The sequence below is a fragment of the Anarrhichthys ocellatus genome, unplaced genomic scaffold (assembly GCF_004355925.1).
Source record: "Anarrhichthys ocellatus isolate YVR2014 unplaced genomic scaffold, GSC_Weel_1.0 scaffold13, whole genome shotgun sequence".
Classification (NCBI taxonomy): Eukaryota; Metazoa; Chordata; class Actinopteri; order Perciformes; family Anarhichadidae; genus Anarrhichthys; species Anarrhichthys ocellatus.
The window spans coordinates 9,138,438-9,164,350 of record NW_022280043.1 but is presented as its reverse complement, the minus strand read 5'-3'; the positions used below and the strand labels follow the sequence as shown (position 1 = coordinate 9,164,350).

Sequence of the window (25,913 nt, the reverse complement as noted above, 5' to 3'; positions counted from 1 at the left end):
CTCAGTCAAATAGATGTTCAATGTAAGGATCACATTTTAAAGGTTTTGTGTTACTTAAAGCCATATTTCAGGAAATTGATTGAAATCGATTCGAAAGTTCGACTATCAAGTTATGAATCTATCCATCAAATGTTTTATTTAGGTATTCATAAAGCTCTTAATGTAATCTACTTATTTATTTGGCTTCTTCCTTGATGCTGTGATCGCTTTTTAATTTATATAATATCTATTTTATTCACTATTTATTGATATAAATTTGCCAAATTTAGTTAATGTTACCGGAGCCCCTCATCGGTACAGAAGAAGAAATGTGACAAAATGATATAAATACATAGGCAAATTAACAAATGTTACTAGTTAACTTACAGGTAAATCTAACCTAACCTAAATTACTTGAGTCTAAACTTGCCTGTCTTCTCTAAATGCATTGCAGTTGCTCCTCAGATCCTGTCCTCATCTGACTGCATCAAAGCTGCAGACCAGCTCAACTGTTCCTGCAGGACTGTGGGAAATCCTTCTCCCACTTTACTCTGGTATTTGGATGGGTCACCTGTCAATCACTCCGACAAGTTTGTAATAAGCAATGAGCCTCTAAATGACACAGGTCTGTGGAGCATCATCACTGTGAATGGACCACAGGAGAGGGATCTTTCCACCTTGCTCTGCCGCAGCTCCAACTCTCTGGGATCTGCTACTCAAAGATTTTGTGTCAACAGCCTTGAGCCTCAGACATCTGCTCAAAGTCAAGGTCTGTATTCTGTGCTGAAAACAAGTCTTACTGAAAAGTTGGAAACTATCAGGATTACTTGAAATTAACTTGATCTGGAACCCAGTGCCACATTCTCTATATCTGTTATATATAATACCTCTATTTAGTGCTTTTGATTTGTAGAATTTTAGACTGACTGCCTTGTAGTGGAGGGGAGACACGTGGAGGGGACATGACTCACTCTTGGTTTCAGCTTCTAGGATATTGATCCATCAAGTCTGTGATAGATTTGCACAACAGAAAAACAAACTCATTTATTACAAATAACAGTCAAGCATTTACAACAACATCGCAGTCTGTTTCAACCTACACTGATACTACTAAGACTAAATAATGATGAATCTAAAACAAAAGAAATACTAAAACAACAAAAATACTGTAAATTATTCACTGAAGCTATTTCTTGGATTTTATATTCATTAAATATTCTCTTCTATAATACTTTTATAAACTACATTATACATGATGTAATACCTCAAAACAGAGCCATTATAATTAAGCTTTTGTGTTTAATACACCCCCCAAAAAACACATCAATCTTCACGTGCATCCAAATGTACTTCATCAAAAATAATATGTTAATGCTTCTGACTAACCTTCACGATCTTCCGTTCTTGCGAGGTTTGTGGTGCCACCCATTTCTTCCTTTTTTTCAAGAGGTGCAAGACTTGAAAGTACGTCATCTTATTGCAGAACACAGCAGCTAGTGGGACAGGCTTACTCGCTCACACAGAATAAAGGCACTATTTATTATCATTTATTATTACAAATGGGCCGGGACCACAAACAGAGAGAGAAGGAGAGAGCCTCACTAGAAAAGACTGGTTTTTTGATAAATTTCACACATTTCAAAATTGAGTGTTGGGTGAGAGTGTGTGGAAATATCTGGTGTGACTATTGGAGGTGTTAAAACACCCCACTTCCTCCTATTTAGTATGTTTACATAACTTTTGAAATGACTCAAACCACACTTCTTTCGTGCTAAAAGAAAGGTATTTACTTTGTGTTTCATATGAACTGAAGTAGGCCTTACAACACATCAAGCTGAATTATTTGTACGGCATTCCAAGGTTTTACCACAACAATTATCTCTCTTGTCTGAGTTACTTCTTTATCCTAATCTTTCAGACCGAGTGATGTTGCCAGTTTTCATCGGCATCGTTGTCGCTCTACTTGTACTAGTATGTGTTCTGCTGTTTGTTAACAGGTAGGGTAACAGCTATTTATACAGTCATTGTAACTTTTACTTGGACCATGTATACAATACTGACACTATGCAGCGTTTGTTTGGGTCTTCATCCATCAGAACTAATGTAACATTACATGTTTGAGTTACAGTATGAGTGGACCAGGTCCTGAGGTCCACAAGCAATAAATTATTGTCATCAAATTGCCACTGCAATTAAATTTGTTATCTATTAACACTGAACATCTGTTGACTACAGACAAAATAGTGTAGATAATGAACTTTGCCTTTGTATTAGATAAATCCAGAGCCAACACATATAATGGGTTTCATCTCAATCAGCACCACTGTATCCCTGTTGACTGTAATTGCCACATGTTGATTTTCAAGACTATTCTCTGCTAACATATTATTGGGGATGTTCTTAATATTTGTTCTAACCCAAATGCAATTGGACCACATATGACTCTGCTTCTTGAAAGCTCTGTCAGTTGTTTTATTTCTCTTCATAAACACTAAAATGCTGTTTGCGACGGTATTATGTTGAGAAAGTTACAACAGAGTTTAAATTCATTCCCGTGAGACTATTTTATTTTAGCTTTCCCTGTGATCAAAGGTATCGTCCTGTTGATTAATACATGAGAAAACAATGATGAATCAAATATACACATGATGTAACTGTAAGGTAAATGCTCTACTGTATTTTGCAGGGCTCAGAAGACTCACCATAAACGGCTGACGAGTCAGTGCACCGGTGACACCGGCCCAGTTACTATGAGCCATATTCTAGCAAGTGGAGAAGGAAATGAGGTACTCTTAGAGCCAGGCAGTGTTCTACTTTAAGTACTAAAAGCGGATTAGCGGAGTATGTGTGCCACTGATGTTTTCTCTTTAATTGCATAGGTCAAACTAAACACAGCAGAAGAGGACATTTATGTCAACAACGATGCACTGACTTGCGCAGATGTCGCCCACCCTGCAACTATCTCCGGGCCGAACAGCACCACCTTGCCCAGCTCTGGACCAAACAACGCAGAAGGAGCCCGCAAAAGCTCAGAGAAGGCGAACGACGAAGGCAAAGACGTGATCTACTCTACTGTGAACTGTAGGCCCAAGAGAAAGAAGAAGAAGGCAGAAGACTCGGTGGACGTGCATCAGCCTGGTAGCTCCTATCTGCAGGAGGAGATATGCATGGAGGGAGGCACGCTCAGAGGGTTTGTGAGCAACGCACTGGAGATGGGAGGTCTGTACGACAACATGGAGCCCAGAGATGTGCAGAAAGAGGTGGAAAGTGAATATGCTCAGGTTAAATTTAAAGACAAGCGTGCTATGCATAAATAGATCACAGATCTATATTGCTGTGTCAAGTTTTGAAAAATATTTCTTATGTCTTCCTCTCTTAAATGTATGTTTTCTTGTTCGTCAGCTATGATATGGACATTTTGATTATGGTATTATGTTCCTTTGTTTTTAAGTTTATGGAGTTTTTAAGATCTTGACAGACTTTTTGTCACTGAAGATATTTTGATCGCATTAAAGTGCATAATAACAATGATAATATTGATGATGAACAGTTTTTACTTAATGCTTGATCATATAAAATGCTGTATATTCACCTTTATTTTCCACTCATATAATGATGTTGCCATGTGTAAATTGAAGGAGAAGCTCTGCTGTTTCACATTTATTTAGCAGTGTGCCATGTTTTGTGTAATTGTATTATTGTTAACATTTCTTTTTTTGTTCAAACTGAAGTGTTTGTAGCTATTTGAGCACAAAGAAAGTGCAATCGTGAATATGTATTTTTGTTTTGTTTTTGCAAAAGTAACAGTCTACATTCTTCTTTAGGACCATGTCATGTATGTAAGCCGAACGTTTCCATCGATCTTCAATTTTGTATTAAACACACATTTTAAAGCTTGCCCTTGCTACTGTGGTTTAAACTTGTACTGTACAACAAGAGGTGTGAAGTGTCTAGTATGCCAGATTTTAGAAAACAGGAGAAGAGAGCCTCTCTTTCAGGCGATCTCACCATTCAGGCTGACTGCTTTAAATGAGCTCAGCAAGTTTCCTGTTTGAAACTGAACAGAACAGAGGGGGTGAGGAGGGGATTAGGGTTGAGGTAAAAAGGTAGACTTGTGCACAGTAACACATTAGTGGGCCATTGGAGACACATTCAGGCAGCAGCTCATCTGGCAAGGTAAGCGCTCTTATAAATATCACTCAAAGGAAAAATATGAATCCAGCGACTTTTTTTAAAATTCTCAAATAAAAGAAGTATTTGAGGCCTTTGAATGTCAAAAACCTAATTTGAGTAACATTTGTTCCAGTTGCTGTGTTTCTGAAATCAAGGAGATCAAAAGGTGACTCACTAACAGCGAGTATACTCTCTTCATGGGGACTGCTCATCTGCCTCGGCTGCTAAGCTTGTTTACTGGTAATATTTTACTTCATGTGTTTGTATCTCTGTTTTTGTTTCTGAGTAACATCTTAAACATAAGAAGATAATGCAATAAGCTAATATTTTAAATATTAGAGTCATCTTACGATACCTAATTTCTGAGAGTTTGGCCTAAATAAAACAAATTAATATAGAAATGACTGACCCTTCATTTTTACTACGATTATTATTAGAACACTGTTGTAGTACCCTTTCTTTTGAGTGGACTTCGGCCTACTTGTCACGACCTGAAACCAAAAGTTGTGTAACGTACGTTGCTGGATAATATTTTATACTCAATAAAAAAGTATTTACAGCTTTCCTGATATTGTAAAAAGTACTGCCATACATAAACACTATATTTGCAATGCATATAAGAAAAAAGGTGATGTATGGTCCTAATGTGTTTTAAGAAGAAAACTGACAATCCTGTGTCTGTGGCATCCAATATGGTACAAAGCAATAACGTTGTTTTCGAGAAGTCGCTCTGGTATGTTCTAACAGCTCTAAACACTGCAGCCAACTCAGCTTTGTGGTTAATCGACTCGGATAGCAACATCTTTCTGTGCAGAAGAACATTCAGTCATGTCACTTATTTCAATTTCTCATTCGTCTCCAAAAGTAGCATCACAAAAACAGAACAACCACAACTAATGTTGTCTCCTGTACTTCCCCTCTCGCCCCCCTCCTCTGATCCCACAAAGGCCTGTCAATGCTCCAGCAGGTGAGAAGCTGGAGCATCACTGTGCCCACAACAGTTACCGCTGTGGAGGGGAACTGTGTTGTGGTGCCATGTCAGACACAATCTCATTCTCGGGTCACCTGGTACCAGTACCTTAACATACATTATCCTGTGGTGTATGACGGGCGCAACCCAACTAAAGTGGACGACCGGTTCAGAGGACGCACCTCAGTACTGGGTAAAGCTGCAGAGGGCAACTGCACCCTGACGATTAATAATGTGAAGAAAGCAGACAACAACCTTATCGTTTATGTTTGGATCAACCCAGACTCTAAACCAGCTCAGCAATTCTATCACCAAACTGTAACTATCATTGTTGGTAAGTAAGTATTTGTAAACTTGAACTGAATTTAGGAAATCCAAGCTCGAATGCAAAAAAATTCAAAATTCAGCGGTTTTCAGGTTAATACAAAATATACTGTACGATGCAAGAGTACCATGAAAAAAACGGCAATTCTTCCTAACTCTGAACATTTTATTACAGCGTCCAGGAAACACTACTGCACCTCAGTTCACTGCAGCTAAACCATCTTAACAAGACAGTTCTATTGCCATTATGGGCCATTAATACTTGAACATGCATTTCCACATTATTAAGATGCTGACTACACTTGAGAGCTACACAGTTACTAATCCTGAACACTTCACCTCAACAGGCTGTGGTCAATGTAATCTTCACATAGCATATTTATGTACACGGTTGTTAATCTAGAAATTCATTTTTTTAATATTTTCCTATTTTCATTCCGTTATCACTTTGCTTTGACTTCCAGAGAAAACAGCTCCCATAATCTCCATTCAGAAGCAAATGGTGGATGGGAAAATGTTCCAGGCTACCTGCAGCATTAAGTACTCCTGCCCTTTCTCACATCCATCCCTTCACTGGAACTCAAGTCCATTTCGAAAAAAATCCACTTCAATGGCCTTCAGTGAGAACGTGCAGGGCCAATGGTCGTACACAAAGACCCTTCACGGACTAGCCACATATGAAATGCATAACAGCAAAATGTGGTGTTCTGCGAAGTTCAGAACCTTCACCACAGAAAGTCAACAAATAGCACTCAACATTTTATGTAAGTGATACAGTTGTTTACCCGTTCAAAACACAATGAATGACAGAAACTACATTTTCTTGCCAGGTTTTACTATTTTACTGTATGTTATAATTTCCTGTATCCACAGATGAACCTGTGGTTGTGACCCTGACACTGGAAAAGGGGCCGATAGTGGAGGATGGCAGTGTCACCATGGAGTGTGCGGCTGACTGTAACCCACAACCGCACACGTACATATGGCTCAAAAGACAGATGGGTCAGAACAACGAAATAACTTCAACCGAGAGAAAAAGGCCCTTCAACAACATCATGAGAGATACGTCTATCTCCTGCATTGCCTACAACGACATCGGCACAGGGAAGTCCCACTGGGTGGATCTGGATGTTCAATGTAAAAAAACAACAACTATCCTCTATTTCCTCCGAATTTACTGATATAATCTTAATTTAATGCGGGAATACAGAGATAAACATTCACACCACCAGAGAAGTTTAACACTTAACAAGCAGCAGCACCTTGCATGTGGGTCAGCCATTACAAAAGCATGCTCTGTAGCCAAACATTGCTCAAAGATGGCACTTACTGTATGTCTAGCTGAAGTTTATTGTCTGAACATTTTCTATTTTTTAGGGCAGGGTTTTTGTCTCGATGAGAACCATCAATTTATGTAGTGGCTTCAGAAATTGTAATAAAAAAAATAATAATATATACATAGAAGGTAATGATAAAAACTTTACTCTAATCTTAATCTTGGAACTCTAAACTTCATAATGCCGGGACAATAACTTTATGAAATCTTACATGACTAAAGTTAGGCCCTTCCATCGCCACTGCTTACAAAATGTGAGGCGTAGGTTCTCTGTGCTGAAATAAAGTGAGAGGAGGAAAATCCTACAGTGAAAAATACTCTGTTCCAAGGAAAAGTCCCGCTTTCAAAAGCACAAAAGTATTTGCATCAAATTATACAAAGGTATACTCATTATGCAGATGATACATTTTTTTACAATTTAATTACTTTATTTACTGTTTGGTTGCTTAATCCATAGAAATACATCAACATTTAATAGTGATTGCATTTTTTGTATAAACAAGCTGAATTTGCAGTAACTAAAGCTTTCAGATTAATGTAGTGGAGTAAAAAGTGAAATATTTCCCTCTGAAATGTAGTGGGGTTGAAGTATGAAAATAACATAAAATGGAAATACTCGCGTAAAGAACAAGAACATCCCAATATTAGTTATAATCCACCGCTGCAGTAAATTCAAGATGTCAGAGAGGTTTGATTACTTTGAATAACTTTCCATCTTTCCAGATGCCCCAGTAATCCTGCCCGAGTCCTCCTGTCACCTGACAGGGGAAGTTCTAAAGTGTGTCTGCCAGGCTAAGGCCTCCCCTAATGCTGCTATACACTGGACCATTGATGGAAATGACACTCTTCCATCCTCCTTCAGCATTGTTTCCGCAAATACAAAAAAAGTCGTCTCTGGGGAAATGTATGGGCCAGCTCAAAGCCAATCTAACATATCTTGCACAGCCACAAACTCCCTGGGCAGCGACACCAAACAGCTGTCTGTACACTTCTCCAAAACATGTAAGTTACTGTTTGCCGTTTCCCAAACTATACACTCAAAAGCAGACTAGATCATATGTACTAATGAAGCTCTTTTCCATTTGCAGCCTCTTTGTGGCTGTCAGCTTTAATGCTCCCAGTGATTGGTTTGCTGTTTGGGTGTGCGATTTTCATTTACAGAAAACATTCTGGAAACAGGTTGGTAGACTTCACTCTCTGTCAAACATAATGCCTGCACTGCTATGATTCATATTTGTTTTATGGTTATCATATTACCCATAGAGCACCGACATCGGGCTTTATGTGCAACACTGGCCTTTTCAGGGATGAAACTGGAATTTATACTTTTTGCTGAATTCAAATGGCATCTTTTTTTCTTTTTAAGGCTACAAAGTTCACCAGACAATGTCCGACAAGGACAAATGTAAGTAAACTCATTTATTCTCAATATCAGCACACACATTTGTCTTTATGTATGTACTAATATAATATTGCCATCAGATCACAAGACGAGGACGCCCAATCGAGACCATGCAGACGCGGGAGTAACCCTGAGGTGGACAGACTTTCCTGTGTTTATGACAATGAATTTGTGGACGAAATGAGCAGAGGGTTACAGCAGATATAAGCAGCAGCCCCCCAGAGAGAAGGCACAACACAGCCACAGGCCAAGGTGCAGTGAATGTGACTGATGATCAAATCTAGGCCGTGGTTCACAACTGTTTAAAACAACTGATTGGTGCCACATTTGTGTGCTGCGTAGTTTCCTATTAAACAGTTTCGTCAGAGTTGAGTTGTATATACAGTATACTGTATATTTTCAGATTTGAACTTTTCATTCGTATTGACTTGTAAACAAATGTACATACACAGTAGTGCCTGTGACACTTTTAAACATAAAGGGGTCCATGTTTGTTTCCGCTGCAGTGGTAACTGATGCTAATGCAAATAGTGTAAGAGGAAATCAACATGCAAGCTGTTCCCAAGCAACAGAAAACAGATCTGCTGTCGGGTCGGACTACACGTCTAATATTCTACGTTCTGGTGCTGAAAGATTTCTCCGATTTCTTTCTAGCAATGATGTCACTATGGAAAAAAAAAGGACGTGCTAAATTGAATGTCTGTGTGGAAGAATCATTTTATTATCTGAATTGATGCTCTGAGTTTGTGGTGTAGGCGTAACTTTGAATAAATGCAGGCTCATTGCTTGGTGAAATCCAAACTTAATTATATCAGAGTTTATTCCTGCAGAGACCTAGTGGGAGGAAGTGCTTTATCAACATACCCAATATGAAAGTCAACATGAGCGTGAGTTTTGCATTTCAGGAAATATTAACCAATTGGTGTGTGCAAAATGTTCAGTATAAAAAAGGGGAGAGCAGCGAGTCGTACTGGGGCTGGAACCGTCTTATAACACTTTATATCAGCTCATCTTTGAACTCAGGAGTTAAAAACGCTTTTTTATCCTTAATATTTTGAAAACTTCTACTTGTAGGTAAGTGAATATGTTTATTTATCAAACCTAACATTGAAGATGCTTTTTGAAATTCTACATCTGGTGTTCTTGTTTGTTTTGTGATCGGAGTCATGAAAAGTCATTTCCTAACTCGGCTTATTAAATTTCATATACAATAAAAGTCACCTGCAAACACACGAGGTACTGCAATGATCTACAAGATTGCTGAGAGAAACCTAAAGATGGTGATTTCACTTCTTTTAAGTCAGTAAAGTGTTTGACCACATGGAGAAATTGCTGATAAACCCACAACTAAATAAACCCACAACTGCACCAAATGTAATCATTGTGTTATTATCTAGTGACTATTACCGACTGTATATGTGCAGTTAATACCTCTCAATCAGTTTTGAATTGATGGCAGATTCCAATTGTGTGACTTTAAGATTATGAGGTTGTTAAAAGATGTTTTATATTCCCTAATAACCTCTGTCCATTATGTATCAGAAACAAGCTGAATGTTTCTTATTTGGACCAAATAAAACTTCACTGATTTACCATTATTGTCACTGGTACAAATTAATCTGTAGATTTGAACCACCTTGTCTCTGTTATTTTATCATTTTGATTGCTGTTTGTTTACTTCCTTTGGATTAGGGCAATGGAGTCAATGGTGTGGAGTGAGATCATTCTCTCAGTTTACATCATTTCCTTCCTCATAGGCCTGCCGGCCAACCTCCTGGCTCTCTACGCCTTCAGCGTTAAGATCCACTCCAGGCCACTTCCAACAGACATCCTGCTGCTCAATCTGACTGTCTCTGACCTGCTCTTTTTGATCACCCTGCCTCTCAAGATGCATGAGGCAGTGTCAGGCATGCAATGGGATTTGCCAATCTTACTGTGCTCCATCACCTCCTTCACGTTCTTCTCCACGATCTACACCAGCTCCCTGCTGCTGATGGCGGTCAGCGTGGTTCGCTACATCGGTGTAGCTTTCCCCTTCGCCTATCATCGGCTGCGCAAACCTGTGTACGCGATAGTCATCAGTGCTGCTATTTGGCTCATTTCGGCCGCACACTGCAGCATCACTTTCATCACCCAGCACCACCCATCCGTCGCCAAGAACTCCAATGTCTGCTATGAGAACTTTACTGAGAAGCAGTTGGAGATCCTCCTCCCTGTACGCTTGGAGTTTTTCTTTGTGCTCTGCCTCGCACCTCTTCTAATTTGTGTTTTCTGCTACTTGCGCTGCATTATGATCCTGTACAGCCGCCCCAGGATATCCCGGATGCAGAGGCAGAAGGCCATTGGTATGGCCTTGGGGACTCTAGCTGTTTTTCTCATTTGTGTGCTGCCATACAACTTCTCTCATTTACTTGGTTACTTCCAGGGGGAGAGCCCGAAATGGAGGCACTACACATTGCTGCTTAGCACCTTCAACACCTGTATTGATCCCATCATCTTCTACTTTTCCTCCTCCTCTTTCCGCTGCACAAGCAAAAAGTCAATTTTCAGGCAGCATGCACTCACTGTTTCAGGATTAGAAATTCAGCCCACAAGCATTAACAAAGAGTAAAATACATGTCCATACAATATGTACATAGCTAATGAATCATGATGTATACCAGAATGTATAATGCTGTGCAGTTCACTTCATTTACGAGACAATCTAGACCTTGCTGGTTACTTGGCTACAAAAAATTTAGATTCTAACGGGGATCTAATCCTGCTCAAAGGGATTGAGTTGCTTTCCATACCAAACAATCATAGATTATTTTCTGTGAAAACCATAGGACATGTTTCGTGCATTTGCAAAATTCCAAATTTTATTATTTTACAGTAAATTCTCTATTTTGCAATGGGAATTGATATCCTTTGCACCCTTGACACGTTATCTCCTGTTTACTTTAACGTGGGCCAGCCACTCTTCTGCACTCATGCATTCTGTAGGCACACATGTAGAATATACCTGCAAAACAAAACACAGGTCAAATGGCGTTTAATTACCACGGACACATCAAGTACAAGTCAATAGTGTGAATAAATGTTAGATTGAACATGTAAAGTGAACATTTTAATGAGTGCAAAGCTGATGAGATGAGATGTACTAACTGAGGAATTCAAGAAAATGAAAAGTGTGAAAGTGTTCCTGTGAAAGCATTGTATTGGTGTTATCATGATTTGTGTTTTTCTTAGATTTGATAGAACTGTTGAACGAATTTGGAATGTTAACTTTTTTCCTTGGTCTGTGATAACTGTGTATAATATTCACATATTCACAACTGATTTTGCTTCTTGTTAGCAAGAAGTAGTTACACTGAACTCTACTGCACTCTTTTATTTAACAAACCTGCAAAGAAGGTCATGAGCAGAGCCACCCAGCCTAGTATGTAGGACCAAGAGAAGCGCCAGTCACCAAAGCGCTTGCCCAGGAAGTTCACAGTCACTCCAGTGTAAATGGCCATTGCAAGCAGAACAAAAAGAGCTGGTGTGGTGGACAGAGAGTGACACATATTAAAACAAATATTTGTGATAGTAAAGATCATCTTAGTTGGAAGTCACAAGGTACCTGCTATAAAGCTGCTGATATGTCTGGGATTTACATGATATGAAAATTCAACAAATACAAAACGGAATTTATGGCAGATGTGATATGAAAAACAAAATGAATGGACGCCATTTGGTTGCATTTCATCTATAGCAGAGTGTCCGAATGAATCTGAGTCCACTGTATACAGAACTCACTTGAAACAAAGAACATGATCCCAGCAGCAAATGAGCGGTTGAACCTCTCAAAGGCCGAGAAGTGGGCAAAAGAGAGGATTCCTGCGATGATGCCAGCAAAGCATGACATGGCAGAGAGGATCATGAAAGCACGAGTGGCATTCCAGTAGGCTGAGGAGGAGTAAAATAAGGGAGAGAACATACTATAAATATATGTGCAGGAAGATAAATAAAAACATATAAACCTTTCTTTTGATATGAACCATTTTTATTCCAAAAAGCACTCAATGACAATAGAAAATTGACTGGAAAGGAATCTATTTCCTAATATTTCCATTGACCCCCTAAACTGGAACTCAGACATTTTATTCCACATAACTTTTGCCTTTGAACTTGAAAATTGTTTCAGTGCACTGCTGGACACACACAGCAGCCATCATTAACAGTGTCATGCTGTTTGAAGCCAAGCAATCAGAAAACAGTAAAGGTATACGTATAAAGTGAAATTTACAGTCAACTGTCGTGAACTAGTCAAGTTGCACAGGGAAGTGAATTTACTCAAGAACAATTTGAAGTACAATTTTGCTAATCGTATCAATCAAGGGTCTGTCAATTGATCAGTCCACAACATTGGTGCATAAAATATCTGCAACTATAGGATGGTTTTCTTTAACATTCTCCATATAAATTGATGGTTTCCAGACAATGCATCCTTATGACTTTGGGGATCCCCTCGTTTTTCCTCTAGTGCCATCATCAGGCCAAAATGTAACTTTGTTTTTTTAACCAAATACCTGCAAAACGAATGGCATTCCCATCAGCCTCATCTGTAATTTGTATTTAGACCTAATTAGCATTGTAGCATGCTACACGCTAAACTAACTTGGTGAACATGGTAAACATTAGGCTACACCTGGTTGGTTAGCATCACCATGTTAGCATCGTAATTGTGACCATGTTAGTGTGCCAACATTAGCATCTAGCTCAAAGCATAACGACTAAACACAGCCTCACAGAGCAGCTAGCTTGGCTTGTTAAAGGTCTAGTTGAGTTTAGGATTTGGCGCCAATCTTGGTGCGGTTGTATAGTGCAACCAACTTTCACTTCTCCCGTGTGCCAAGCGTGTAGAGGAATTAGGGTGGCAGACGGGAAAATGCAAATTTCCCTTTCTAGAGCCTTCTATTTGGTTTGTCCATTCTGGGCTGTTGTAGAAACATGGCGGCCGGCTCCATGAAGGGGACCCACTCCGTATGTAAATATAAACGGCTCATTCTAAAGTAACACAAAGACAACTATTCTTATTTTCAGGTGATTATAGTCGAAAGAAAACATATTATATTCCATTTCTATCAATACCTCCCCAGAAATGTTACACACTGTTCCTTTAGGTGAAAGATATTTGTCAATATTTTTTTCACTATTGTTGCTGTCGTCACCTCAAGAACGTTTCGATTTTGCATTAAGTTCGGACACTCATTATAATCACCAGTGTATTCAGATAAGTAAACCTAGACTATAGTGTGAGTTGCTGTGCCTCAGGGAGACCCAAGGGAATATATAGGTGTCCAAATAAGATGTTTTCCCACTTACCAATGCTGTCAGTCTGCATGTAACACTTGCCAGACATGCAGTACCTCCAAAGGCCCTGATGGGCAAAGCTGCCAGACAGACGGTACTGCATCCAGTAGTCTGTGGCTGTGGAGACCACCAACAGGATGTTCCCCACGATGGCACAAAATAGGCCCCCTCCCATGAAGCTGTGCATCATGAGTTACACTATGACAGTGGTTAAGGCTCACGCACTGTGCAAAAAGAGAAGAAGATGGGAGTCAATACAGTCATTTTATAAAACAAGGATTGTAGCTTTGGTTTTAATGTTTAGTAAGTAGGAAATCGATTAAGGAGACAGGAATGGCCGGAAGGATTGATTTACCCTCCAGGACTAGACTCAAAGATACATGAGGATGTCAGAGCCATGTGTATTATAGAAGTATATATATATGCATATCAGCTTGTCTATACGCAGTTAGCTGTAACAACAAAGCACAGAACTGATCATGAGAGCTGCTGAGCAGAGTAATCATACCAACCACAATACAATCAGCTCATAGCAACATGTGCTCTCTCTTTCTCTTTGTTTGAACATGTTTTTTTATACTGCAGTTAGACAAGACAAGTATGTTCATTTCCTGGTCCAACCATATAAAACCAGAAATCTGAAAATATCCATATGAACACCAGTCAACCCACACATAACTCACTATTCTTTGGAAGATGTGACGGTTGATACAAATTAATTAAATATTGAAGAGGGTTTTAAAACGAGGACAATGACAGTAGCATAATCAAAAATCAATGGGGTATTTTTGGGGTGAATTAGTCCAACACCTCATAGAACCCGATATAAACAAGTTAAACCCCGGTCCCCTGCATGTATCTAGCTGCACTGACTGTAAATAGCCATAATCTAAACACAGTGATATGACCCTAGCCAAAGAAATCAGCATTTCACAGTAAGGAATGTCAAACATCTGTGTCAGTGGAGGGTCTGAACACCATTTATCACATATGACAGGAGCCAGAAAAATCTCAAATCTCAAGTTCGGCACATGATCCTGTGAAATGCATCATGAAGTAAGTAAAAAGAATCCTATAGGGATAATGTTGTAATACTTCAGATTGTGAACAAAACAACAAATCTAACTGACAAAATCACATGGTGAAGGTCCTCATTAGTTAGCATGCCATGATACGCATTCTACTTTATTTTATTTATTCCACGTTCTTGGCATCCAAGTGGCTTCAGCAATTAACAGAAGAACTCGGCATCATCTTACCTGAATTCCTCAGGATAAATCAACCCTCTTAAGTATCAGCCTTTCCTCAGGGAAAGAGTGAGAGAGAGAGTGCAAGCCAGGAGTGAGTGAAACGTCAAAGAGGAAGCCCTAGGCTGAATTCCAAAACGTTATCCCCTCCACTTTTCTGTTGATGGAGGCAAAATCCTTTAAAACAATCAGCACAGAACAAATGCACTTGAGCTGCTGGGCCAAAGGCCACGTGACTCTTTCACACTGAACTACATGGGAGTATTTGTTTGGGGGTCGGGGGAGAGGAGAGGGGAGGGGTGATGGTGTTGGATGGAGATGGGGGAGGGTCTGGGATAGGAGGCCGCTGCGCCGCAGTCCGCGTCTGTTGTTCTATTAGGCGTTCTGGAACTGTGGATGTGCAAAGGCTTGCAGTACTGCTTTGGTCAATGGAACATGCTGAAGTGCACACTTTCTTTGGTGGCTGGGGTGGGGTCATGGACACACACACACACACACAGACACACACACATGCTTAGAATAGACGCATGACCAAAGAGCTGCTTAGTGCTTAGCACTCTGAATGTGTAATGACGTTGTAGAAACACTGATAGTAAAAAAAAGCTGCCCAATACTGCGTAATACACATATACTTAAAAATGTATCACCTATAGTATTTACAATATTAGTATTAACACTTCAAACTATTTGGCACACATCAACATCATTTACACGGCTTGCACACTTTGTCAAAACAGTCCCAGCTGCCACAATAGGTGGGTTATCGAAGGTTATTTAAGTGATACGAGCACGGCTAATTACATGTCAGATAATCAGTGTTAATATTCAGAGAACTGTGCCCTGAGGGACACCTCAGCAGCGATTCCATCTTTTGTAATTAACTGCCTAATTAGTCTACATAAGGGATTTTTGTAAGTCATGTAATCTATTTGACAATGAGATAAAAATGTGCAACCTGCCTGCAACATAAATATTGTCAAAGATTAAAAAAAAGGATAATAAGCATGTCATTTACCACAGTGTTCTTTGATAATAGACAAAGGGTTTTACGACACAGCTGAGCTCAAATGTGGTGAATGTGATGGGGTCTCTCTTAAAGTGGTGTAAGGTGGTTACTAGTTAACTTATAACTCATCCTCCTGCAGTGTTGTACCTTGTAAAATGTACGGTAGGCATTTGGAAAAGAGCATCACTCAGTTTAGAGCATTCATGACTGATTAGGATTTGGGACCATAATGCATTTAGACATTCAGCTCCTTTTTTTCTCATGATTTATTTAGGTGTAATGGGATTTTGGACACAGGTTTGTCCATCTAATCTCCAATACAAAGCTACCAAAAGATTGAACCTGACCTACGTTACAGAACAGCTGAATAGAAAGAGCTACAGTCCTTGTCTAAGTTAAAACACCTATGCATGTGGAATCATTGTGTGAATTACAATCATTTGGATCTGTATTTGAATGTGGAAACAGGCGATGAGCGCTACATATAATCTTATAAACTCACGTAGGGAGTTCTTACACTCTGCACTGCTGGCCCTGCCCAGGGCGTTGACTGATGTGCAGTGTAAAAATGTTTTCAATGAGTTCTCAGATAGTGAATACGATGATGTGTGCACTTTGGTTCAGAGCTGTGAAATATCCACCCCTCATGTTCCACAGGAAGTTGGAGGTGTACCATCAGTGGCGCATGCTAACTAATTAATTCATTAATTCATTAATTAAACTGACCCGCTGTCTTGTCCAGAGAGATGTAAAGATGGAGCAGAAAATAAAAAAGGAAACAAATGACATGATGTGATTGCGGGACATAACAACAGTGTAACTGTGGTGAATGATCTTGCATCCAAGCCCAACATTTCTGGCTTGACATCTGCAATGTCACACTTTCCTCAATTAGCACCAGCGGCTTAAATACAGACAAAGCAGACCAGTGCAGCTGCACTGGGGCCAGTGGGTCGGGGGTGGGGGCCTGTAGAGAGAACGAGCCCTCAAACAATGTGTTGAGAAGAGAATGGGCCCTTGTGATTGATTCCAATTGGCAGACAGTTACACAGTGCATAAACTTTAAAAATTGAAGGAAAAAAACGATATTCTTTGTCATATACACAGATGTGACGATGATTTCTGGGTAATATGTAAGTTGATGTTGTCCAATGGCCAAAGTCTCCATTTGATCATGTGACGAGGCGATACAATATGTGTTCGCTAATCCTGCTAGCGTTCTCTTTGACCTCTCTACTTTCCTAATACAATGGCTAACTATTTCAACTATAAAATCAAACACATTGTTGATAAAAATCTAAATATGCCTTTATGGCGTGTGTGCCACTGATTCGCATGAGCGCGTCCTCACTTCATCAATTGATTAAATCTGCATTTTTTTGCATCACAATTTTAAATATAATTTTTTTTACTGCAATATTTACAAATGATGCAAACAAATCTTTAAAAGCATCAGGAAACATTAATAACTTAACATTCAGTTCTTGTCAGTTCGGTTTAATTCCTGTATTATTAAGTTATCAGTCACTTTAGGAGATATAGCAGGTTTTTCCAGTCCTGTGTTTTTAGTTTTTGATAGTTTTTGCATCTTTGCATTGGATTGAGCCTCCACCACAGCGTGGCTATTAACTCCTTTTCATTTAATTATAGTGATAAGCTAATATTAGTATGAGTTGTGTCACAACCCGGCCCCAAGGCTGTAACAAAAGACAAGACAACTGGAAAAAGTAATAAATATACATTTATTTAAGAACAAATAACTAAACTAGACAAATAAGCAGCCGTATCATCCAAACAAGAGTCAGAGAGGAGAGGGGCCGATCCTTGTTCAGCTGTGGATTTATAGAGCCGTCACCACATCAGGCTCAGGTGTGGCTCATTAGCTGCTGATCAACATCCTGAGAGACAGCAACCAGGACACACACCCCTAGTGGGAGGGAGGGGTCGTCACAGTTGGTTCGAATAAACAAACAGATATCAGAGATGCAGGCAAACAAAGACAGTGACTGCAACACATTATATATTCATAATAAGTGTTTTTAATTTCCATTGTACGAACGGCTGTTGAAAATCTTTATGTGATGGGATGTATTTAGCACTGCACAATAGCACCATCTGCTGCACAAACACATAAAAAAACATCAGATCACCACAATGGAAACATCTGAGGTATTTGACTGTGTTTCCTCACAACAGACGATGCATCAGGGTAATATATGCACTGTAACTCTGACTCCTGGGTGCACACTGTTCTCCTCAGTGAGCGACCTGACCTTAAAGCCTGCCACCTTACCGTGACCCTCCTCCTCCGCTTAGGCAACCAACAGCAACGTTGAGAGGAGGCGTCACTCATCTTCTTCCTCCAGTGTGTCGTCCACCACTACTTCAACTTTGTGCCTCTCAGAGGAGAGGGGGGGCGGGGGGGGGAGGAGGTGTGGGGCAGGAGCATCTGACCTCATCGGTTAACCTGACAGCTCCTCCCTCTGTGGGCTGCTGGTTCAGCCGCTGTTCCTGTAAAAAAGGCAAATGCACAAGATAAAAGCCAAAATGATTTCAAGCACTTCTTTAAAAATAGACTTTTCTTCTATGCACTTGTATTGCTTTACTTTGCAAGCTGATAGCTACCTACTATCCCCTTCAGAAAGAAGATGTAAATCAGGGTTCATCAGTTCTTTGCATTGTGCGGTGCTAAAGTCAAGGGCCAGTTAATACAGGAACTCGGCTTTACCTCTAAATGCTTCTTAGCTTTGGACTGTGCTTGTGTAAAGTAGCAGCATGAAGTAGCTTGGAATACAGAAACTAGAGAACGATGGGTGATCCAGCTAGATCCTGTCATGTCAGGTACTAGGCTCTGCAGAGTAACCCTCCACTTATCACCAACCAACACCTCACTGAAAAACTGACAGGAAACTGATCAAAACACAAGCAAATGAAAGGGAATGATGATGGTGAGACGCACTGTGCGCGGCTTATGAGCACAATATGTCACTGGAGGAAATCACTGGAGCAGATCCGACATCCTTACAAACGCTTTATCTCGTTATCCACCCACTCAACGTCAGGCCTGAATCCACATACAGTAGCACAACAGTGTCACATTGTGTGTTGAACACAGCAAAGCTTGTAATAAACTTTACAGAGAAACTATTTTGCCAGGAGGGGAAAACCTTGAGTGACTCATCTGTTCCATAAGGGAATCATAAACATAATGAACTTCTCCCATAATGTATTTGAAGTGTAAACACCTTTTCCATATTCCTCAGTTGTATTCGTAATTTGAGACACAAAAACAAGATTACCTTGGCTGTGTGTATTACTGAAGGCTCTTTACTGTCATGGATTGAATTAAAGATTAATCTCATTACCTTAACTCAACTTATGGAAACAAAGAATCTATATACTCTAATATATATAGTGCTTTATATGGTCCTAATCTTATAACATGAATTGATGTCTTTTGTTTAAACATTTAATGCATTCTGCAGATATTTTCTTATTGATCAAAGAATGAAGAGTAAACTGCCTCGGTAGCCAAATGGATAGAGTGTAGACCTTTGTTACATACCACACTGTCATCCGTCTAATAAAGCCACAAAAAAATTCTCTTTTTTTTTTTTTTTTTTTTTTTTAAAAAAAGGGTTGATTGCGCGTGTCCGTCCTTCACAGATCTCGAGAGCCATTCGTCTGATCCGATGCAGTGTAGAATGTGGTGCAATGTGACCCCCAGGGGGCACCTCTGGGGGCCAATCGGCCAAATCCAGATGGGCACGCGCTCCGAACAGGCACCGCACTAGTAAACCTAAAGCAGAATATACACTACATTGATCATAATGCAGAACATAAGGATTTTTTTTGTGTATGTGAGAATTATGTTCCAATTGTATACTGAGGGACCAAGTGGAACAGCATAGTCACAGATGTGATATACAACTTGTAAAGTTACAGTAAATAAGATGGAAACTGTTATGCTCATTTGTTTTTATTTAGATAAAAAAAAATAAAAAAAAAACACTTTACAGGCATGGCTTGTATTTGTATTTATTATGAATAAATAAAGTTACAAAATGATAGAAATTTAAGGTGCAGATTATAAAGGAAAGTGATACAAATATCCATCTCTACTGAAACATTTATGACAATCCTCATTTCGGTTAAAATAATAATACAAATACAGAAGACTCGCATATTGAAATAAAACGCATAAAAATATAGCATGCTATACAAAGTTAATATATACATCACAGCAAATGTTTGGAGTTCAGACAGTTGTAGCAGTTCTGACAGGCGGTGGAGGGACAAAAGCTGGAAGAGCCACTGATCTTTCAGAGGGAGTCTGAAAAAGAAAAGCCAAATAAGATATTATAAATCCGCAAAAGAAACAATGTTCCACTTAGATGCGTTTTATGAAAGAGGACCTGCAGTAATCCGTTGTAATCAGGTGGAGACTTCAGCCCTCCTGTCAGCAGGTTATGAGGAGTAGTTTCCGTTGGGGTTGTTATTGCCTGCGAGCGACAAGAAAGAAGCTGAAACAACCAGCGAAACGCAGAGTTCATCGTGCAACATGTTCATGAATGAAAACACTATCTGATGCATGATATGCAGAGTATGGTATATATTTTATACTCCTCTAGCTCCTCCTAAACTGTAACTATCAAATAATGTGTTGTGTGACGTGATTCTAACCTTCTCAACTGCTCTGGATTTTGGATATCTTGCCTGCCGACCTGCAACACAGAAAAAAAGTCAAAACACTTTCATCACAGAATGTTAAGAAAACATGTCACCGTGTTTGAAGACTTGATTCAGATGTTTTTGCTAAGCAGCCACCTACTTTTGTTCTTGTTAAAGTAGACACAGAAGTAGATGAAGCCACCCAGTAGGACTAGGAAGAGAAGGCCGCAGGGGATTCCAGCTGCAAGGCCGGCGATGGCAGATCCACTCAGCCCTTCACCTAGTGTGACCAGGACAAACGGTGAGCAGCGATTTTACTTCCGTAGCACCAGGTGTGACAATGTGATAAGAAATGCAACGCTTTAGACACACACACACACACACACACAATCTAAGAATTTGCCATACCTGGACCGATTTTCTGGACCTCAGACGGCTGTCCTTCAGTCATGCGAGCTTTGGGGATGACCCGAAAACTGTACCTCAACTTGGGATCGAGGTTAAAGATGTCGGCACTCCTGGCGGCGCCAGGTTTCTGCTGGATGGTGTGAAATCTGTTTGAGCTGCCTCTGGTTTGGGTACCATTACAATTCCTGCTCAGGCTGTGCGGTCCTCTCATTTGGATGTCAAACCCTTTGCAAAAGCACATGCAGTTCTGTTTTGTATGATACTAAAGCATCAAAGTTGATCAATCGCAAAAGCATATAGTGTTACCACATGGCAGGATTTCACTTACACGTCTAACAGGCCTGTTTGATTAGGAACATCTTATATTATGGACATAGAGAATAAGACATAACACTACTTTTGTCCTTAACATATAGTATATTTTTTTTCCAAAACACAGCGCTGCTCAGCTAGAGGATTAGCACATAGCACAATATTTACACCCCTATCCTCTATGTGGAGTTTCTGTTTTCAACACTGGAGAGTTCTGCTGACCTGTCCAAATTGAAAACAAGAAGGTTGGGTTTGTGTGTGATGTTTAAAGATCTCTCCTCTTAGAGTTAATCACTGCTTTACCTGTAACGATGGAGGTGGGCGGGACCTCCCAGGTCAATGTGATGATGGTTCCATTGTGATTGGCGAACAAGCTGGAATCTGAGATCGACGGTCCTGGAAAGAGAGGGATTGTGAGCTGGAGGGAGCTCAAGAGACGGATACCAGGACTGGAGAGCTTTGTTTAAAAGGGAAAGAGCAGTCTCAGGTTTTACTTAGCTCTCTATATAAAAGGCCCGTTGTTTCCTTTTACTCTGGTAATGCTAGAAGTCAAAATTAGAAGCTGAAGGCAACAGAATCCTTAAAGTATTTAAAAATGACACATATAATCACTGTACTAGTCTGTAACCATCACAATAGGCTTTGTATTAGACATGACAAGTATTATATAATATCCAAAGTCAGTGTAGTAAAGGTGGGGTTGCAGCAAACAGATATTTCCATTCTCTATTAATCAGCTGATCTTTCTGATTCAAAGTTTGGTCTTCAAAATGTCAACAAGTAGTGAAGAATGCCCATCTCAGTTATAACGTGTATAAAATACCATCATATGCTACAAAGAGAGAGGGATGCCTTACAAATGAGAAATTTAAACAAGGGAATTTTTTGGTTATTTTTAATTTAAAAAAATATTTTTTATTATCAGAATAGTTGATTAATTTTCTGTCAATCTACAAACAGATTAACTTTTTTATTTCAGCCCTTTTTTGTAGAATAGCTCTTCAGAGTGTCAAATTACTGATTGATTCATTCATTCATAAGCAGCATTTCAATATTTCAGCTGGTTCATGTGGAGCTAAATGTCTGTCGTTTATATACCGTTGAGTAGTTTAACCTAGTTAATGTCTCACCGTAGGTCATCTTAAATATTTTACACATGAAATGTAGTAGATGCGTAAAAGTACTGCAAAACTGTATTCAACAACAATTAATACTTGGTACTTGAGTATTTGGTTATTTTCCACCCCTAATAATGTTACAACCAACAAACCAAGAACAGCAATACTGTACCTCTCAACTGAATTTTCCTTCTCTGGCTGCCAAGTGAGTTGCGACAGATACAAGTGTAGTTCTGCAGGAGAAAGTTGCTGACATTGTAGTCCCGTATCTCGAGCTGTGTGGTGTCCCTGCTGATCTGGTACGGTGTCGTGCTGGCGACAGCCTCGCTGCCGTTGTACCATGACACCACGGCCTGAGGCGAGGCCTCACTGACGCAGTGGATGGTCACCACTATTTTGCCATCGGAGTCAACTGTGGTTCTCACAGCTGGCAGAAACATCCTTGGACTACCTGAGGAAGATAAGGTTCTTGTTGGGGGCCGGCTACTAAAGTCACTGATGCGTGCATCAGATTGTTGGCTTGATAATCTGTGAGAAATCTCAAACTTACCTGCAGTAATACTGCAGTTATTGAGTTCGACAGGATGGTCCGCCATGCACGTGACAGTTTTCCCGTCGAGGTTATGCGAGGCGGTGATGGTCAGGCTGAGGTTCCCTGCTCCACTGCTGGTGTTGCTCAGTGCTGGGAAAGAAAGCTGGGCCTGTGGAGATCCCCAAGACCACCGACAGAGGTACTGCAGGTCGACGTTATTCACCGACTGCACAGAGCACGTCGGGTCGCCCGACGGCCTCTCTGTCCAAAGAGAAAATTAATCAGATATTAATAAACTGAACCAAGCATTCATTCATGTTTTGGTCTGTGGTTCCTAATTTTAGTATGTTAATACAAAAAGGTCTTTAAACAGTAGGTGTACATATGGTAGAAGGCTGTAATCCCATAGCTCTATACTGAATATAAAACATTACCGCAAACTACATGTAACAATGTGTAAATTCAAAACGGAATTTTGTCTTTTCTGAAGTAACCAAATCATAATATTCTTTGAAACCTGCAGGAACAAATTACTAGCAAAACACCAAATCCCATCACATGCACACCAAAGAGGTAAAACTCACCATAAACGTTTACAATGATGCTCTTTTGACTCTTTTCTCTCGTCTCCCCATTGAGCAGCGTGCAGGTATAAACACCTCCTTGACTGGTCTGTACATTTGTTAGATTTAAGACTCCTTCGGGTAAATCAGAAAGGGTCTGACTGCCAAAGACCCACTCGGCAGTCGGCGGTGGGAACCCATCAGCCTGCCAGGAGATGGTCAGAGAGTCCCCTTTTACATAGAAAGGTCGAGCTGGACGTGCCTCAAGTATGGGCTCGTCTGGTCCGTCTACAAAACACACCACAAAGGATGTAGAGGAGAGTTAGAAGAAGAGGGGTCACAAACAGACGGAGGTGTAGAAAGACATCTACTAATTAATCTTACACAGCACGGTGACGTTTGTGTCAGTTGTCAGACTGCTGAAGGGGTTCGTCAGTAACACCGTGTACTGTCCTGTGTCGCTTCGGTTTAGACTGAGGATCACAAGGCTCCCTTCCTCCACCAGGTAGCGCGAGTTGGCTTTTATCTCCATGCCACTGAAGAACCACGTCTGACGCTCGACCACTCCTTGCGGCACGCTGTACTGCAGGGTGAACCGGTCACTTCCCTCCTGGGCAGAACCAGACTGTGCCTTCAGGATCACATCCTGGATCATATCTGTGGATGAAATGGTGAAGGGATGAAACAGGTGGATCTTGCATGATTTTTCAGGGCAGTCCACCTTCAACTGAGGAAATTGGGGAGCTTTTGTGAACACAGCCAGCGGCTTTATAAACAATTCTCTCCTAGTTTCATCCAGCCCAGAGACATTCAGACAAACATCGTTCAAACTCACAACTCTACAGGAGATCTACTGAATCTCCTGAAGATCCAAATGTTGCCAAATCCAGCAACTTTTCCTATATGTATGTAGGCCTATCAAATGTTTTAAAACCCCATTACAAAATCAGACTCACCAAATACTTTCAGAGTGAAAGTGGTGGAGGATGTTCTCAGTCCAGACTTGGTCATTTCAATGGTGTAGTTACTGGTATATTCAAGCGGCACGTTTACAAAGCTAAGGGATCCATTCGTCTCGATCCGCAGCACCTTCTCTCTGTTGTCGGCTATGTCAGGGGCAGCGCGGGAGTTAATGGCCCACGTGACTACAGGTAAACCTGCCATGGACCAGGTAACCGCCGGGTCAGTGGCACCGCTGAAGGACACAGCCAGAGTCACATTGCGGCCAGCTAAAGCGTTCACCAGCGTAGGACCAGCAGGGGAAACCACCAGTTGACAGTATGCACCTGTCAGAGAGATAAGCCATCCGTTTACAGAGGAAATATTCATCTCTCAGCGCTCTAAATCCTTGTTACAGTTCAATACATGATGGTGGGAAGTGGACATGCAAGGCATGTACTGTGTGTCCGTTATACAAGCACAAATACATAGAATTACTGGTTCAACGTGAACTAGAAAGAAAAATGAACAATATTAGCAACAGGAACATAATTTAAAGCCTTTTCTTACTTTGTTACAGGCTTTTCTCTGTAAATTGTCAAGGAACAAACCAAGCAGAGCAAGTATTTACTTCACATCTTACCTTGAAAGGTGAAGCGGAGTAAAATGGCCAGAACTGCGTTTAATCTCCCAAATTCATCCGGCCAGGTCATTTTTGTTAAAACAGGACCGACAGCAGAGTTGCTCACCAATTGACCCGAGATAACTTATTGTTTTAGCTGATTATGAAGCTAAAATCCAAGCACAAAAAAAAACCCAAGCGATAAAATGTCTTTGGTGTCTTGGACAGAAGTGACTGGATCCGCCTGTGTGTCCTCTTGTCAGCAGGGCGCGTGAGTGGCTCACCTGTGCCGAGTCAAAGCCTTGATTGTGCATGCGAGGCCACGCCCCTTATCTAATTTCACATAACAGTGCCGATTTTATATTTGTTTCAACTCCAATATTATTTAATTTTAATGCGTGTCCGTTAGCCTACATAAGGCACATGTTGATTTAAATTATATATTCAAGTATCTATTATATAATGCGGTCTATGCGCCGGGATCCACATCGCTGGTACCCTTACCTTTGACTAACAGTAAACAAGCCCTTAACCTGCGAATGTTCTTTTACACTCACGTGCAAGGTCATTAGTTACAACCGGATTACTGCATTATAATATTGAATATAAATTCAAAATGATCATACATGTTGAATCAACACTGCTACAAAACTGAACATTCCAACCTTCATGAAATTAGGAGTTACTGCAGGATTTTTGTATTAGACTCGATTAGGTTCAGCTAGGTGAACCCAATAAAGCAGATATTTATAAGCATTGCTGCTTTATTCAACATAACATGGCGCAGAAATATGTTACTGGCCAAAGGTGATACAGCGTGTTAACCGGTAAGAACACAGCTTCAGACATAATACTATAAAACCACCAGTGTGAAACACTTGATCCGATAAATCCCCCGGTCTCACCACCACTCTTGACGAATATCCACCACAATATGTTGCCTATTAAGAGTAGTTAACAATGTCAAGTTCAAA

General features: G+C 40.3%; 4 protein-coding genes across 4 annotated transcripts in view; 2 read left to right on the top strand and 2 right to left on the bottom strand.

The window, feature by feature from the left end:
* Positions 1-3,876, top strand: part of LOC116386681 (uncharacterized) — a 4,904-nt gene extending 1,028 nt beyond the window's left edge. The window contains exons 3-7 of the mRNA XM_031853091.1: positions 6-22; positions 434-748; positions 1,898-1,976; positions 2,666-2,765; positions 2,859-3,876. Of these exons, the coding sequence (XP_031708951.1) occupies positions 6-22; positions 434-748; positions 1,898-1,976; positions 2,666-2,765; positions 2,859-3,296 (949 nt within the window). The 3' untranslated portion in view covers positions 3,297-3,876. The remainder of the gene's footprint in view (positions 1-5; positions 23-433; positions 749-1,897; positions 1,977-2,665; positions 2,766-2,858) is intronic.
* A 6,004-nt stretch (positions 3,877-9,880) lies between these two features.
* On the top strand, positions 9,881-10,795 carry LOC116386680 (free fatty acid receptor 2). The gene has a single exon (XM_031853089.1). The coding sequence runs from the start codon at positions 9,881-9,883 to the stop codon at positions 10,793-10,795; it is 915 nt and encodes a 304-aa protein (XP_031708949.1).
* Positions 10,796-11,085: 290 nt separating this feature from the next.
* lim2.5 (lens intrinsic membrane protein 2.5) lies at positions 11,086-14,867 on the bottom strand. The gene is made up of 5 exons (XM_031853498.1): positions 14,781-14,867; positions 13,534-13,745; positions 11,965-12,114; positions 11,570-11,704; positions 11,086-11,188 (listed from the first exon to the last, which is right to left on the bottom strand). The coding sequence occupies exons 2-5, from the start codon at positions 13,709-13,711 to the stop codon at positions 11,127-11,129; spliced, it is 525 nt and encodes a 174-aa protein (XP_031709358.1). The 5' UTR covers positions 13,712-13,745; positions 14,781-14,867; the 3' UTR covers positions 11,086-11,126.
* A 4,924-nt stretch (positions 14,868-19,791) lies between these two features.
* Positions 19,792-25,852, bottom strand: vsig10l (V-set and immunoglobulin domain containing 10 like). Its single transcript, XM_031853525.1, has 12 exons — positions 24,961-25,852; positions 24,335-24,664; positions 23,763-24,035; positions 23,400-23,666; positions 22,834-23,076; positions 22,456-22,734; positions 21,469-21,561; positions 20,854-21,078; positions 20,606-20,725; positions 20,458-20,498; positions 20,190-20,276; positions 19,792-20,107 (listed from the first exon to the last, which is right to left on the bottom strand). The coding sequence occupies exons 1-12, from the start codon at positions 25,028-25,030 to the stop codon at positions 20,033-20,035; spliced, it is 2,103 nt and encodes a 700-aa protein (XP_031709385.1). The 5' UTR covers positions 25,031-25,852; the 3' UTR covers positions 19,792-20,032.
* Between the last annotated feature and the right edge of the window lie 61 nt (positions 25,853-25,913).

Coding starts and splice junctions, on each gene's coding strand:
- LOC116386680 (XM_031853089.1), top strand. CDS start 9,881: ATGGAGTCAATGGTGTGGAGTGAGATCATTCTCTCAGTTTACATCATT.
- lim2.5 (XM_031853498.1), bottom strand. CDS start 13,711: ATGATGCACAGCTTCATGGGAGGGGGCCTATTTTGTGCCATCGTGGGG. Junction 11,705..11,964: donor GATCATGTTCTTTGTTTCAA/GTGAGTTCTGTA, acceptor CCACCACACCAG/CTCTTTTTGTTCTGCTTGCA. Junction 11,189..11,569: donor GCTCATGACCTTCTTTGCAG/GTTTGTTAAATA, acceptor TTTGTTTTGCAG/GTATATTCTACATGTGTGCC.
- vsig10l (XM_031853525.1), bottom strand. CDS start 25,030: ATGACCTGGCCGGATGAATTTGGGAGATTAAACGCAGTTCTGGCCATT. Junction 24,036..24,334: donor TTTCACTCTGAAAGTATTTG/GTGAGTCTGATT, acceptor TTTCATCCACAG/ATATGATCCAGGATGTGATC. Junction 21,562..22,455: donor AAGGAAAATTCAGTTGAGAG/GTACAGTATTGC, acceptor CTCTCTTTCCAG/GACCGTCGATCTCAGATTCC.